Raw genomic sequence first — 17,443 nt, 5'->3', positions numbered from 1 at the left:
GTTGGCACTGGTGAGTACATTATGAGATTAACCTCTGGCGGTCAATGTGTTAAGGCCTGAGGTTCCGATTCTACAAATGCCTTCTAAATCATAAACAGTTTTTTGAAAAAACGTATGTTACTATGTCAGTGGTCAGGACCCCAAAATGTATATGCATTTGGCCAAGGACCCCCATCTCAAAATATTTTGTTCCAGGGACCCCCAGAAGCAAATATTTGAGTTACAAATGTTCGCTTTAAAAAATATATATATATATATTCAAAGATTAGCACACATTTTCAAAAATAGCAGATCTACAAGCTCGTAGCGTGGCACTCGGTGCCACGCTATGAGCTTGTATATCTGCCATTTTTTAATAGCCAAAGTGTAAAATAACGCCTTTTAGCTCAAATCTAAAAATGACACAAATGCGTTCCCGGTAACTTGGTTTTAATGGTAATAATGGTTCAATGTTGGATCAAGAGGTTAGCGCTTATCATGGCTACCACCTGTGATGGTTATCTGGCCTCAAATGGGAGCTCAATCTGATAGCCTTCAAGGTAATCATTATTTGCGCTCAGAACTGGTGCATTGATGTAAAAAAAGTTTTGATATCACAAGTGGCGGAATTAAGTGTCGGCACTCATGGAATATCATTTTTCTTTTCTGAATTGAGCCCTGTATGTTTCTCAACAAGTGTTGTAGCTTGACCTAATAGAGGCGAGTCGTTGGATCTCTGGGAGAGAGGAAGGAATGTCTGAGTGCTCTCCAGTAGACTCAGAATGGCCTCCTCGTCAACTATGGCCTCCTCCTGAACTTTGCCACTGCTTCTCACTGGGCCTATACGAGGACAGAGGATGGGAGGGAGAGGGAGATAAGGAGGAGAGAGAAAAAGGAGAGACACTGTTATCATCATTGAGGTTCACGCCAGTGTTGATTTCGTCGACTAAAACTATGACGAAAAATGTTAGTCGACAAGCCATTTTTTGCTTGTTTGCGCTCGGGTGTTACGCTCTGAAAATAGCCGATCTACAACGCGTTGTGGGCTTGTAGATCGGCTATTTTCAGCATGCAACCAAGTGTAAAATCAGCCATTACGACACCATCAAGGCACCGCCAAAATACATTTTAGTCGACTAAATCAACTGTACATTTAGTTGACTAAAATCTTACGATATTTAGTCAACTAAAGCTAGACTAAAACTAAAACAATTCAGATGACTAAAATATGACTGAAACTAAATGAAAATGTTATTCAAAAGACTATGAGCTGTCAAAATCAACACTGGTACACACACAGTAAAATCCTCAGTGTTTAACTTTGTGCGAGTGTGCGAATTGTCCCGTTAAGGGTCCATGCATTGGCCCAATAAGCAGGACGCGTTGTCCTACCTGTGTGGGAGTCTCTGTGCACCTCCACCATGTTTGCAGGTGTACACTGGAGTCCTTCTGGTGAGAGGAGGTCTGGATGGACAGACAGGTCTCCAGAGAAAGAGTCTTGTTCCTCCCCCACAGCAGACTCCGCCTGAGTCCTGTACAGAAACATACACGTTCAGAATAGATTTATCTTTTATTAGAATAGTTTTTTAAATAAATGATATGTTCTCTTTTTTATAATTCCCCTTGAACAATGACCTACAAGTACACTACACAGTCCTTGATGCTGCCAACCCCCATAATTGGCCTGGGGAGGGTGCAGACAATCACGTCTCCGCCGATACACATGGATGGAGTCTCCAGCTGCTTCTTTTCAACTGAACACTAGGCAATTTACAATTTAGGCATTTAGCAGACGCTCTTATCCTGAGCGACTTGCAATAAGCAAGGTAATCACATACATAGAATGCAGAGAGACAGTGTAGTGCCTCAGCATGGCCTAGGATCACAGATCTTAAGCTACATTTTCCCTCTACACCAAATATCTTTGCCGAAAATGGACAATCTACAAGCTCACAACACATGTGAGCTGGTAGATCAGCTATTCTCACCGTGTGTGTGTGTGTGTGTGTGTGTGTGTGTGTGTGTGTGTGTGTGTGTGTGTGTGTGTGTTGCACACACTGTGCAAAAGCAGCTCATCAAGTTATTAGCAATTAGAGCCACAGTACCCACATTAATAACCATCAAGGATAAATACACAAAGGTCAATGTCTTATCTGTAATGCAGCTCTCTTAAACACAGACTCAGTAAGATGGTAACTAACGACTGGTGTCACCTGAGTCACCGGGAGGAGGGATTTCTGGGACACAGCCTCAGGCAGTCTTATTTTATTATCATTCCTTAAATGTGGTCTTAATCATGGGAAATGGCCTGGTTAGTGTGTGTGTGTGTGTGTGTGTGTGTGTGTGTGTGTGTGTGTGTGTGTGTGTGTGTGTGTGTGTGTGTGTGTGTGTGTGTGTGTGTGTGTGTGTGTGTGTATGAGCAAGAGAGGGCCACAGTTCTTTGTATCATGCGATGTCTAACCAGTGTGTTTGCAATATTTGAGTGTGGTTATTCCACACACACACAAGAACAGCAAGTTATCAGGAAGGCAAGAGTGTTTTCCATAGTCTTGTGTACCTCTAATAAGAGTGTGTGTGTGTGTGTGTGTGTGTGTGTGTGTGTGTGTGTGTGTGTGTGTGTGTGTGTGTGTGTGTGTGTGTGTGTGTGTGTGTGTGTGTGTGTGTGTGTGTGTGTGTTGTGTGAGAGAGAGAGCGAGACTGTGTGTAGCATGCAATTAAGAGATCTGAACGGAAAGAGGGCGGCCAGCCAATGGGACTTGGGCTCCCGCCAGATGCCTCTCAGCTACAGGCTGCCTATCACGGTCCCTTACCCAGGATGCCCTGCTGCATTGCTTAGCAACTCACCAGTTAGCGACTGTTGAATTATTGAAATGTACACCAATCATCTGCGGTGCACAGGTGGAACAATGTACTGTGATTATATATGTGCGGCCGGGTCATACCAAAGACTATAATAATGGGACCCAATGACTGCCTGCTTGGTACTCAGCATCAAGGACTGAACTGGTCCCTGCGACATACTAGCAGTGGTGTAAAGTAACTACCGGTAAGTACATTTACTCAAGTACTGTACTTTTACTGTACAATTTGGAGGTACTTTCCAATTGTCTATATTTCACTTCTACTCCACTACATCTCAGAGGCAAACATTGTACTTTTACTCCACTACAATTATTTGAAAACTTTAGTTACTAGTAACTTTTCAGATATAAATTATCATATTATAAAACATTAATTAACCACTTTAGCCCTATTTTATACATAGGCTATTTGAAAATAGCCGATCTGCAAGCTCACAACGCGTCGCATAATTTTTTTTTGTACTTTTACTTTTGGTACTTTAAGTACATTTTGTTACCAATACTTTTGTACTTTTACTCAAGTCAATTTTGAATTCCGGACTTTCACTTGTAACGGAGTACTTCTATATTGCAGTATTGATACTTTTACTTAAGTAAAACATTCGAGTACTTTTTCCACCACTGCTCCTGCCCAATGGGCCTCATGGCTTGGCAAGGCTTACTAGTACTACTATATTTATATTATATATACACAAACAAATAGCTATGATTCCCATTCAGGCATTCATTCTCATCCCATTGTTTCTTATAACCCCAAGAGCATTGAGAGAGTGAGATTTGTTTTTTTTTGGTCCTGGTTCTAGGATGAACCTAATATAAGCAGAGGAGGAGGAAAGAGGGGCTCCGGAGAGGCATGTGCGGTCGCGTGCGGCTGTCTGCTCCGTCTCTTAATTAGTCTCGGTAGCTAACGACTTTAACACCGACGAGGGAGCCGGCACAGCGGTCGCCGGGGATATTCCTGCTCTGATTAACACATCGTCGCTGTCGGGCAGAAACCTTGTATCTCCACTTTCCATACAAGGTTGTCGCACAAGGCGTTGTGAGCTTGTACCAGCTATTTTCACTATTTTGTTTTATTTTTTAAATAATAATAAAAAAGGAATGGTTTTTGACATAGAAGGTTTTCACCACATAGCGACGACATCTCCCATACAAGCCCCCTCCCAACGAGCCCGGAAACACACAATCAGACTAAAAATTTGGGCTGCAGCTATGGATTATTTCCATAGCTATTATTCAACGATTACTATATCAATTAATCGAATAAACAAGAAGCACTTTTTTATTTATTTATACATCAACGAATCGACGCAAAAACATTCTAAATAGATTTTTTTATTAACGACTAAATCGATTAGTCTGATTAACCACGTAAGCTCTATTTGATACTTATACTTACGTTATACAATGGCCGTGTAAGAATAGCTACAACCTACAAGCTCATAACGCGTTGCATTATGACGTGTTGCTATTTTTTTCTATTGTAGTTAAAACGGAAAAAGATAATTAAAAATGTGCTCATTTTATTCAAATCGATATTTTTTGGGGCAATGTTTTGCGGTTGCATCCCTAGTCAAAATGATGGAGCCAGACAGAGGCGGAGGCACAGAGTGTAGAAGAAAGGGAGTAAAATAATCCAGACAAAGAAAGGGACGGAAAATGAGACGTACAGCACAAAAAGGCAGGCGTGTGAAAAGAAAATTAGAAGCAACAAAGCATGCAGTGGCAAGCGACACCTTGAAAATGAAGTGAGAATAGTGGTGCTGAATGAGAGAGAGAGAGAGAGAGAGAGAGAGAAAGAAAGTGAGAGAGAGGGAGAGAGAGATACTATCAGCCAGCCAAACGAGGTGACAGACACTGTGTGTACGCAGTAAAACCTGGAGTGCTAATTTAACTCCCTAGACTGTGAAAATGGACCCGACCATTTTCACACTCTCTGATTTCACTTTGGCACTCCAGATTTCCAGAGTGACTGGGAAAGCCAGGCTGTGGGAGAACAGTGAACGCTGTGTGTGTGTGTGTGTGTGTGTGTGTGTGTGTGTGTGTGTGTGTGTGTGTGTGTGTGTGTGTGTGTGTGTGTGTTTGTGTGGCTAGACGGTGCCAAAGCTCTATCACGTGAGGCCAGCCCTGCCCTCGTGCCAAACCCCCAAAACGCTCCCATACGGCCTGCGATAGATCTGTGTCACTTTTTCCAGCTCGCCTCCTGCGCTCTCTTCTCCAACTCTCCACCTCCCATCATCCCCTCCCTGCTTTACTTCACCTCTCGTCTATTTTTCATTCTCCACTCCTCATCAGTATCCAGTTGTAAGTGAACAGGGAACAGGGAACAGTCTGGATCTGATGCAAAGCTGCACACATGCACACAGAGCCGATTGTACTTTGTTACAGTATGTGTAACAGGAAATGGTTTCGTGCCGAAGGGGCAACGGAGGCAGGGAGCAGGACTGGTAACCAGATGAACCCTAGCGTCCCTATTCTGGACATTTCATAATTGGGGAACATTCGCCGAAAATAGCAGATTGTCTATTTTCGGGAAAAAGATTTGGTGTAGACAGAGGTCTTCAACAGGGGGTCCGGGACCCCTTGGGGGGGTCCTCAGAGTTACTACAGGGGGGCCGGCAAATCTTTTTGCGATTGGATTTTCTTTTTTTTTACATTAACCACTTGAACCCCATTATCCCTATTCTGAAGAGAACTTGAGCCAAAAATAGCAGATCTACAAGCTCACAACGCCTCGCGCTGCGAGGCGTTGTGAGCTTGTAGATCGGCTATTGATCGGCCATTGATCCCATGCTCGTCTCTCCTTCTCTGCATGGACATCTTTCCTTCACTCCTCTGTCGTCACTCTTAACACCCCTCCATCTCAGTCACCCTTTCCATCATTACCATAATCTCTTCTAACAGCTTACATCACTTCCTTCCTCCCCTCTCTTTCCTCCCTCCTCCACTCTGTGTGCCAACTTCCCTTTCTCCTTCCACACTTCCCTCTCCTCTTCAACCATCGACGGTGCTTCCATCTCTCTCCTTCCTTCCACTCCTTCATCTTTGCCCCGAGAAGAACCAGAAGAGTCACATGGACACACATTAACCAGAGACACACTTCTTACAGTTCAACATAAAGTACCATAAAAACGTACATATACGAACCAGATGCGACATCTCTGTGCAACGCTTGTGGTCTGCAGCTGTAGACAACTTGTCTCGCTAATGTGATTGGAAGCATTCTATGGTTTACTTTCACAGATAACTCGCTCCGCCCGTCCCCTCCCACAGATCTCCAGCTCTCCTCTGATCTCCAGCCAGCCACGCTGCTGGCTTCAGTCAGAGAAAGAGAAATGGAGCCGTTTATGTGACAATCACTTTGGGGCCAGTGTGACCTGAAGAGTAGCATCGTGAGAGTGAGAGTGGAGGAAGAGAGAGGGAGATAAAAAAAGAAACGGCTTACACTTCAAACTCATTCTCCTTCAGAATCTCCCTGAATCTCCTCATGAAGATCTTCTCGCTCTCGGTGGAGGTGACGAAGCCGCGGTCTGGAACAGAAAGGGACACAATGTGACAAGGCCTTGGACAAGGTTCTTCTTCTTAAAAGAAATAAAAAATATATTTAAAAAAATACGTTTTACCCCTTTTTCTCACAATTTTGTTGTTATGCCAATTAATTCCTCCCACTGCTTGCCACTGTTGTTGTACCATACTTGCTCACCAGCCAGTGAGCTCACAACGCGTCACACGGCGCATTGTGAGCTTGTAGATTGGCTATTTTCAGCAAATGTTCACCTAATTTTGGTGAATGTTCACCAATACTGTAACGACCGAAATAGGGACACTACGGTTTAAAGTCTTAAAATAAGAACACATACCCAAAATATTAGCAAATCATCAAGTTTACGATAATAGAATAATATCGTCTACATGCAACTTGTACGTGCATGTGTGCGTGATGCTGGTCTGTGAATGTTTGTAAATGGTAAAATGGTAAATGGTGCATTTATATAGCGCTTCTATCCGAAGCGCTTTACATTGATTGTGCCATTAACCCATTCACACACACATTCATACACCGATGGCGGAGGAAACCATGCAAGGCACCAACCTGCTCATCGGGAGCAATTAGGGGTTCAGCGACTTGCTCAAGGACACTTCGACACTAACTCTAGGGGATCGCCCCAGCCCGGGATCGAACTGGGAACCTTGCGGTTTTCCAGTTCACTCTACCCGGCCACTCTACCCCTGAGCCACTGCCGCCCCCAGTACTTGTGTGTACAGAGGATGGAGCATTTCGATTTTAATAACACGATATATTAACAGGTATTTGTGGAACCATTGTGATCCTCGGCAGAAACGATACTCACCTTGCGACTCGGGGGTTTCTATCTGGGAGGCCTGGTTCTTCTCTCTCCTCCTTTGCTTTTCGTCCTCCCAGATGGCCTGGAGACCTGGGTTCCTGCCAATCTGATCTACATTGACAGAGAGACAGCGAGAGAAAGAGAGAAGAGTGTAACAGAACAGTGCAGTCAACCAACAGTACCGTTATAGCACCATCTGGACATGTAGACTTAAATTACTTGGGTCTGTGGGATTCTTTGGTTACAAAGACTCTTTGGGGTGTTTTTATGTCTGATCAGTCAAAAGCTGGGCACATGTCAGTTCATGGAATCTTTCCACAGCATTTTCTTTTTCAAATATCCAACCTAGAAGACACAAAATATCCATCTTGTGTGAGAGTCTGTTTTATTTATGTACTTTATTGTTTGTTCAGTGACTTTTTTCACATTAAACAGTGCTGCCCAGTCAAAGCTGGGCACCAGTTCAAATAGTGCAATCATTCCTCCCACAGTATTTGAGCCAGTATGTCCGCCAGTGGACAGATAAGGAACATAATACTGAGAACATGTGCTGCCCTAGTGCAGGCCTCCAATGCCTTGAGGAACTGTTTGCTTATGTTCTACAGTTCCGTGCTTGCCTTGATGCAAATATTTAATTTAGTGGCTGGAAAACAATACTTATTCACCTCCTTGGGGCAAAACATAAATTAACGACCAAATTAAAACGCATGTAGTTGGAAAAGCAGAGTCACATGTATCGAAAGGGAATTGCACAACAGTTGTGAATTAAGAGCTGTCCATGCCACACCAAGCACTATAATTACAACGATTAACCCATTAACACCGGGAACACGTGTAATTTTAAGATTTCTTTGGCTATTCAAAAATAGCAGATATATAAGCTCATAGAGCGGCACCGAGTGCCACGATACGAGCTTGTAGATCTGCTATTTTTGAAAAATCTTAAATTTTTTTGCAAATCTTTGAATATATGCATTTTTAAAGCGAACATTTGGAACTCAAATCTTTGCTTCTGGGGGTCCCTGGAACAAAATATTTTGAGATGGGGGTCCGCGGCCAAATACATATCATTTTGGGTGGTCCTTGACATGAAAAAGTTTGAGAACCACTGCTATAGCAACATAGGTTTTTTTCCAAAAACTGTTAGGATTTAGAAGACATTTTGTAGAATCGGCCTCAGGTCTTAATGAGTTAACTGTATAGTTCACCACTGTCATCCTCATAGATGTGGTGAGGACACTGCCATCCACTTGAGTTACTACCATTTTCTTTACTATATATTCATCGTTATAATTATAGTGATGGCGCTATGTGGGGACGGCCCTTTGTTGAGTTCATTATCATCGCCTCATGTATTACCAATGAATTGTCATTTCAGGCAAAATCACAAAGCTTTAAACTGCACGTTGCAGCAACTTTTCAGTTCAAAATGCTGTTGTTGAGTAATCCAGTAGCGCTCTCTCATAGTCTAAATCTAAAACACACTGAGGTGCACGCCAACAGTCCCTGCTGTATCTCAGTGTTTAGTAGTAGTTGTCAAGAAGAAGATGCGGAGGGAGACGTCCGAGTGAACAACTACAGAGAACTAATAAAAGATGCTGCGCAGACATTCTGCAGACTGCGGAGAGATGCATAATTAACCCATTAAAACCGGGAACACATCTGTGCAACCACTTTTAACCATTATTTTATACTTTGGCTATTCAAAAATAGCAGATCTACAAGCTCATAGCGCCACTATGAGCTTATAGATCTGCTATTTTTGAAAAATCGTGAAAATGTGCGCAAATCTTTGAATATATATATTTTTTTAAAGCGAACATTTTTAACTCAAATATTTGCTTCTGGGGGGTCCCTGGAACAACATATTTTGAGATAGGGGTCCACGGCCAAATACATATCATTTTGGGGGCTTGACATGAAAAAGTTTGAGAACCACTGATTATAGCAAACACAAGTTTTTTCAAAAAGCTGTTAGGATTTAGAAGACATTTGTAGAATCCCCAGAAGCAAAGATTTTAGTTAAACATTTTCGCTTTAAAAAAATAGAAGATCTACAAGCTCATAGCGCACTCGCGCTATGAGCTTGTAGATCTTCTATTTTTGAATAGCCAAAGTATAAAATAATGGCTATAGCTAAAATGACACAGCATGCGTTCCAGGATTGAATGGGTTAAACAGAAAGACTTTGACAGGTAACACCACTGTCTGCCTTATGTTCAATTCCCCGCCCTCCTCCCTGTCCGGCCCAGTGAAAACCTCCCATCCTGAATCCCTCCAGTGGCAGCCAGGCTCTAGCTAGCAGCTTAATCACTTAAACCCTTATTCTTGATTGACCGGAGTCCCTCAGGGCTACTGGGCCTCTATACTAGTGACTTTTCTCTTTTCGCTCTACATTCAATATCTTCGCAGTTTTTTTGCAACGGTTTTCCCCACTATACAGATCCGGGTTTTAAGTGGTTAAGGACCTCCCCTCCTCCTCCCGGAACCGATAATGATAGAATCGGGGCAGATATAAATTATTTTATATCCGCCTGTGGACTCCCGGTGGCCAGTCAAAATGTAGGTTGTGTGTGAGAGTGAGAGAGTGAGAGTGAGAGAGAATGTGAAGTTGCAGTATAGCTGTGAATGCAGCATTGCACTGTGTGTACAGTTTAGGTAATTTGTCAGTGATAATGTATTTAAAAAAATAACAATAATAATCAAACATTTTGGGACGGTCCAAATTAATTTAGGGATGGCTTAGATTGTATTACGGGATGGTTCCGGGAGGATGGTGAAAAAAAAAGTTAAGACAAGAGCCATGGGACTCCTTTCCCCTTTCTGGTTCACCTCTCCTCTTGCTGCTTCTCCCCTGACAGGAGGTGTTGTTATAGGTACAGAGTGAGTGAACCGTGTTTGCTTTGAGTAGGTAACTGATCTGATGTGCAGAGAGAGAGAGAGAGACGCTGAGAGACAGGGAGAGTGAAAGCGAGAGAGATATACTGTAATATGCAGATATACTGTACGTTGGTTACTTTTTTTTTTTTTTTTTTCTCTCTTTTTTCTTGCCCTCAAATGTTAAGAATATATTTAGATAGAATGTTGTTTAGACAGATCCTAGGTTTGAAGTTTATCTGGTATCCTAGTTGCTCTGATGCACTACATTGTTCTCTTTTCACTCTTACCTTTGTGACTATTTACATCGTTGTTTGTCGTTTGTTGTCTTACTCTGATCTCGCACATGTAAAATCGCTCTGGATAAGAGCGCCTGCTAAACGCCTCAATTGTAACTGTAAATAGTAACTTTACAGGCAACAGGGCTGGCAGAGGAGTGCAGGACAGAAACGCTTTGAACTCACTCACTCGCTCATCTGAGCGTGAGGTGTGTTGCGTACAAGTAGGGCCGATTCAAGCACAGACGCTTTCTCCTTCCTCATGCCTCCTTTATCTGTGCCAGCCTGAGTCACAACTCTTGTTAGGGCCTGTGAAAGGGATCGTAGCTCAGGGTGTGTTTGCGTGGAAGGGGGTGAAATGTACACAGATGCCGTTTTGCAGCAACTGCCTGCATATAAAAAAAAAACTCTCGCTTCGTGTTTTGTTGACTTCATAACCCATTAAGACCGGGAACGCATCCGTGTCATTTTAAGATTTCTTTGGCTATTCAAAAATAGCAGATATACAATAGCGCGGCACCGAGTGCCGCGCTATGAGATTGTAGATCTACTATTTTAGAAAAATCGTGATTCTTTTTTTATTTTTTTTCAAAAAACTGTTTGGATTTAGAAAACATTTTTAGAATCGGCCTCAGGTCTTAATGGGTTAAACATAGAGAGCTTCGAGTGCACACATACATACAGTTCCAATTGTTATGTTTTATTTGGGGAAAAGTTGAGTGAGCGTGGACTCAATTTTTTGCAGCAACATCCTGCTTCGCGTGCCCATTCTTCCATGGACTCGCACTTTGGGAGCTTACTGGCTCAACGGCAACTCAGTGGGGGCTGTTCTCCATCTCTTTCCTAAACACGGTTGAGGGATTTTGGGTCACAAGCATTGTTTCTCCAACCTCTCAAAGCTACCACCGCCCAAGCCGACAGTCTTTCCATCTCTCACACTAACTTTCGTACTCTATCTCTGCCTCCTCTGGCTCACCAGAGCCAGCCAGTCAGAAAGCCTGTGAAAGTATTCGCGGCCCAGGGCTTGTTATGCTGCTTACTCTCAATTTCCAGACGGTTGAGGATGTCTGCAGCCACGGCGTCAGCCTCCAGCTCACAGGTGCTCTGCTTCTCCACTTCTTCCAACACGAGAGAACTGGAGGGGGAGAGGGGTAATAAAGAAAAGCATGGTGAGTTATCAAAACTCAGCGAAGCAAGGCAGACACAAACACACAAATCAAATTTAAGTGCAGCGTGCTGAGAGAAGATAAAGAGGGCCAAAGACCAGCTAATAAGTCATGCCTTATCTTTTGAAAACATAGCGATAAGAAAAAGATCGTTAAAATAAAGTAACTTTTCTTTTATAGATTTGGAATAATAGAATACAATACAATACAATACAATATATAAATGTATACAGTAAATGTGTATGAATATCATATACACAATGTCCTACAACCCACAGTAGGTCATCTTCTTAAAATAATAGCCTACATCATATTTCCAAGTAAAATAAACATCACAATAAAAACATTCTTGAAGAAAAAATAGTTTCCTTCCTTTTCCTCCATTGCCATTACTCTAAAGAAGGTGATGACATGCTCCTTAACTTTCCCTCACACAGGTGGGGGTTTCCCAGCAAAAAGAACAGCTGTGCCAGTAGCAACAGGTAGCACACAGGCTACATGAGAGGAGGTGGATGAGCAGGTGGGACTCACCAGGGTATGGCGTCCTCGTCCCAGCGAACAAATGTGCCTCCCAGGCTGCTGTCGTTGATGTTGGAGGTGCAGGGGCTCTTCCAGAGGCTGCTGGCGGGACGACCGCCAGAAGCCAGGCGGTCCTGTGACGAGGCCATCGTTCCATCTGGAACACACAGTTCACACATTATATAGACATCGTCTGTTAACACAGTTGACGTGCTTTTACAATGACGTACACAAAAATACACAAGAGTTGGGATTGACTGATTAGTGCTCGGACCATATGGTTGTAACGTCTTCGGTTCAGTCTCTTAATACTTTCCAGTCTAAATAAAACAATAAGTGCCTTAAAAAATACATATACAGTATATAGTAAATAGTAATAATAATAATAATAATAATCATAATAATAATCATATTTATCTAACATGTCAAATCAAACCAATGATTTGTTTGTGTAAATTGCCCATTATTAACATGTTTCTAAGTGAGAAACATGGCTTGGCTTGTAGGAGACAAAGCGTGGGAAAGCTGATAGCAGGACAGTGCAGGTAAGGCACGCACGGTAGAGTGAGCTCTAGATAAGAATACGGGATCCAGGACCAGCAGTGGTACCTGGGGATTCAGCGAAGGGCATCACCGAGTCTGACACCATCACTCAGCACAGAGACAGAAATGGGAAATGGACTACATTTATATAGCGCTTTTTCTAGTCTTTCTGCCCACTCAAAATGTGCTTTACTATCACCCATTCACACATTGCAATGGCGGAACACTGTTACACATTCACGTGAGGCCAATGCTTGTCACATATTTCAACATGCAGAATTTGGAAGGGATACGACCATTTACCACCTTCATAAAAAACACTTCCAGGCCATCTATTCATCTCAGCTAAGCCTTTCTTTTTTTCTACCATCTCAGTGCTCTTTTGTCATTCCTGCACCTGATCCTCGATTACAAACCTGCTTTAGAGGTTTGAGATTGAGCCTCAAGTGGGATGGGGGAGGGGGGGGGGGGGCAGCATGACCAGATGTACATACAACAGGGCAGTTTTGTTCTCTTTGGTGTTTGAGGGGGGGGGCATGGGATTTAACCCATTAAGACCTGAAGCCGATTTTACGAATGTCTCCTAAATCCCAACAGTATTCTGAAAAAAAAAACCTATGTTTCTATATCAGCGGTGCTCAAACTTTTTCATGTCAAGGACCCCCAAAATGTATATGTATTTGGCCGCCGACCCCCATCTCAAAATATGTTGTTCCAGGGACCCCCAGAAGCAAAGAATAGAGTTTAAAATGTTCGCTTTAAACAATATATATTCAAAGATTTGCACACATTTTCACGATTAAAAAAAAATAGCAGATCTACAAGCTCGTAGCGCGGCACTCGGTGCCGCGCTACGAGCTTGTAGATCTGCTATTTTTGAATAGCCAAAGTGTAGAAACAATGCCTTTTAGCTTAAATCAAAAAGTGACACAGATGCGTTCCAGGTCTTAATGGGTTAACTCTTTCCATTGATGGCATCAGGCCGGTAGTGGATCAAACATAAGAATGTTTCCTTTGTCGGGGGAGAGTCAGGCATGCATGAGGATTCTGAAGAACGTTATTAAACTTCCTTAAAATACGGAAAGGGATTTCCTGTCTCGATTCTCTCAATTCATTAACACCTTGAAACATTATGCTGTGTCCTGCTGGATTGGACAGTTCCTTGAGAGTGCATGCATGTGTGAGAAAAAAAGAGAGTGCGCGTGCAAGAGAGAGAGAGTGTGTGTGTGTGTGTGTGTGTGTGTGTGCGAATGAGAGCACTTATTCACTCGTGTCATCGGGTGTGTTTTAAAAAACCCTGGGATAGGCAAGAGGCCCCAATCAGGCATAATAAGCGGAGGTACGTGTCCAGGATTACAATGGCATGCCATGATCAAACAGAGCTGGCTACCCAAGGGTATTTCCGCCCCCGGGTTGGGAGGCGGGCGAGATCCCTTTGCAGGGGGAGGTCAATCTCAGCCCAGATCTCAAGTTAAAGCTCTCCTACAGAGAGAGAGAGAGAGAGAGAGAGGCCCTGGTGATGGGATTGTGGGTTCACTGCCTCTGATGAAGGTAACCAGTTAAACCCAGGTTTTCCTTCTCCTTCCTTCCCCTGCACTCTGGTCATAAACTCTCCTTTCATGTATTGTAGACGCATCCTCAACACTCAAGAACTGTGTAGCATCGAACTGTTGTGCAACAGACAATTCAATTAACCACATAAACCATATATACTTCATTGACCGGGGTCCCCCAGGGGTCCGTACTTTTCCCCTCCCTTTATTCCCTCTACACAAAATCTCTCTGATCTACAAACGGATTTTAAGCTTGACGATCGTCTATTTTCGGCCAAATGTTTGCCCCGGAATAGGGACATGTGGTTGAATGATCTTATCTAATCAGTCCCTGTTAACAAAGGGCAGTGATCATAGGTAGTTTTTTCAACAGTCTTCAATAAGTCTGTAATTACTGTACATTTTACATTTAGAAAAAGAAAATCTTTCACAGATCTATCCGGCTATTAAATTATTCAGCCCCCATATTCCCATATTCTGCACCCAGTGCTGCTACAGTTTTTTTTCGCTTACCCGACTTTCTACTTCTCATCTTTAATATAATATTTTCTTTTTTCATTATATCCAGTTAGCATTATCATCTTGTTGTTATTATATTGTAATTGTTATTGCTAAAACAGTCCTGCGAAGCATGTCACACCAACATTTCCATGCTTGTACGTGTACGAGTATGTGACAAATAAACCGTCTTTAATCTTCTAGAATCTATACGCTAGTTGCATTGCTAAGGAGAGCTAAAACCTCCCAGAGGACATGCAGCCCATATCTTTATGCTAATGCTTCCGTCTTCATGCACCCAGAAATGTGTGTGCAGTAGCTAGAGCTCCGTTCCCTAGCATAGACCAATGGGAGTTGAACAAGAACTGTGAGTCGGTACTGTTGCACAGAACTCGACATGGCTCTGTTCTATATCAGTGCTGGTACGTTCTGTTCCCTCAAGAGAGCTGCAGAGGTTCAGTAGAACACGAGGGGAAAGCTGCAGAGTGTCTTGTTACCAACACTATAGCTCCTGCAGCTTCTCGCTCGCTCTTCACTACTTTTTCCACACCTAGGTCTTTTCTGTGGATGGTTATCAGTCATTTAATCATTAAATGTTTTTATTTTATTTGTAATTGACTTCTGATTTATTGAGCAACACTTACCACATTATACATGACTTCCCTATTTTGGGCACGCCACTATATATTTTTTTCTTTCAAAAATAGCAAGAATAGCAAATCTACAAGCTCACGACACATCATGCATTTCAACGTGTTGTGAGCTTGCAGATTGTCTATTTTCACTATATTCATAGTACGATGAAGTACATAAGTTACTTTAAGTGGTTTAACTACCTACAATAGCTGTCATAAATCAGGGGTGTAAGCTGAGGACTGAGGCAGAAAGACCGGGAGGAAGGGAGAGAAAGCATTTGAACCAGTGGTGGAAAAAGCACTCAAATGTTTTACTTAAGTAAAAGTATCAATACTGCAATGTAGAAGTACTCTGTTACAGGTAAAAGTCAGGAATTCCAAATGTACTTGAGTAAAAGTACAAAAGTATTGGTATCAAAATGTACTTAAAGTACCAAAAGTAAAAGTACTAAAATGTTTGATCTACAAGCTCACAACGCGTTGTGGGCTTGTAGAATGTAATAATCTGTAATGTAATAATCTGCAAAGTAACTAAATTTTTCAAATAATTTTAGTGGAGTAAAAGTACAATATTTGCCTCTGAAATGTAGTGGAGTAGAAGTAAAAGTATTGGAAATTGGAAATACTCAAGTAAAGTACAAATACCTCAATCCTACTTAAGTACAGTACTTAAGTAAATGTACTTTCCACCACTGCATTTGACCAAGAGAGTAATAGGGAGAGATGGCGAACACGGAGAAGTGAGAAAGGGAAGAAAGAGAACAGATCGGAAGAATGCTTTCGAAAGACAGAGGCGTTGCAAGGCCAAGGTGTGATGAGGTTGTGAGAAAGGGAATTGATCCAATCCAACACATAGAACACAGACAAGAGGACGGGACAATGGACTGCGGAGGAGGGCCGAGGGAGGTCCAACATTGCCCATGCTAGCCAGCAACCAGAGCCCCAGTGAAATACAGCACAAACAGACTATTCGCTGCTTTATACACAACCAAATACAGCGTGTTCATTTAACTCTGGGAGTGTGAAAATGGGGCCGAAACAAAACATAGTGGACAATATTCAGGACATGGAAAAGTTAACATTCAAACTGAGAATAAGGGAAGATCTCTATGAAAAAAGATGGGAGAAATGGTTGATATATATACTCCAAAAAGGAGAGATGTGAAACTGGAGGAAATAAGGTACATGCGCACCCTCACAAAGGTTATAATTATTTAATTTACTTTATTATATTTTTAATTTATTTTTTGTTTGTCTTTAAGTACGTGTAATTGTCTGACTTTTATGTTTTGTATTATTTTATTTTTTGAAGTGATATATGTAACTGTTTGGAAGTATCCTCAATAAAAACAAAGTTATAAAAAAAAATAAAAAAAAATGGGGCCGAAACACACCTGTGACCACTACAGGGCACCGCTAACTTGGGCCAAAGCATCAATGAATCAACATGAACAAATTTGAACAGATTTCTTTATAATCGACTTAAATTGATTAGTTCGTCGTACAGCAGTGTAGCACAAAAATAGCCAAAATTGCCAATCTACAAGCTCGGTGTGTTGTGAGCGTGTAGGTTTGCATTTTTTGCTTACTGTATTTAAAAAAGAAAGAAAAAAGTATTACAATCAATTATTTTATATAATCAACTGTTCAACCCCTACTTCCGAGTGGTGTAGTCGGTCTGTCCGGTCTCTATCCACTCCTCCTTACCTTTGCGGTGGCTCTTGCGAAACTTGATGGCGCCCAGGTTGATGAGGTTCATGCCGTAGAGGTTGTAGTCGATGAAGAGCTGCAGCAGGTAGGGGATGTGCCCTTCATGGGGCTGGTAGCTCTTGTTCATCACCGCTCCACTCTGCAGCAGCTCACACACCCTGGGAACAAACCAAAGAGCTCGGTTATTAAGCCCGATTCATACATACCCGTGAGAGACAGCTGGAATGGCTTTAAAAAGATTGGCATATGTTTTAAGACGGGATGACAAGAATGACCTTCAGGTGACAATCATAAAGCGGTTTCCTCAACAGCTGAGAGCCTTGGATTGCCCTTTTCACCTCTTTTGAATGTATGGCCCCGTTTCTCCAGTGAACACCTCACTTCAAAAATCCATTCCTCTTCTGTGCTACTCAGAACGTTACAACTACTGATGGCAAAGAAAGATTGATATAGATGTAACTGTTCACTTCAGCACTTT

The 17,443-nt window shown here is 42.3% G+C and overlaps 1 protein-coding gene across 1 annotated transcript in view; it reads right to left on the bottom strand.

Annotated features, from left to right (window-relative positions):
• The window catches only part of rev3l (REV3 like, DNA directed polymerase zeta catalytic subunit), a 91,424-nt gene that overhangs the window by 33,349 nt on the left and 40,632 nt on the right, over positions 1-17,443 (bottom strand). The window contains exons 4-10 of the mRNA XM_080452292.1: positions 16,963-17,123; positions 12,039-12,183; positions 11,382-11,476; positions 7,193-7,297; positions 6,286-6,370; positions 1,372-1,511; positions 691-819 (exon numbers count right to left, since the gene is read on the bottom strand). Of these exons, the coding sequence (XP_080308418.1) occupies positions 691-819; positions 1,372-1,511; positions 6,286-6,370; positions 7,193-7,297; positions 11,382-11,476; positions 12,039-12,183; positions 16,963-17,123 (860 nt within the window). The remainder of the gene's footprint in view (positions 1-690; positions 820-1,371; positions 1,512-6,285; positions 6,371-7,192; positions 7,298-11,381; positions 11,477-12,038; positions 12,184-16,962; positions 17,124-17,443) is intronic.

This window comes from Gymnoscopelus braueri (assembly GCF_963280865.1).
Source record: "Gymnoscopelus braueri genome assembly, chromosome: 16".
Lineage (NCBI taxonomy): Eukaryota > Metazoa > Chordata > Actinopteri > Myctophiformes > Myctophidae > Gymnoscopelus > Gymnoscopelus braueri.
The sequence above is the reverse complement of the archived record's forward strand: the minus strand, read 5'-3'. Positions and strand labels throughout refer to the sequence as shown.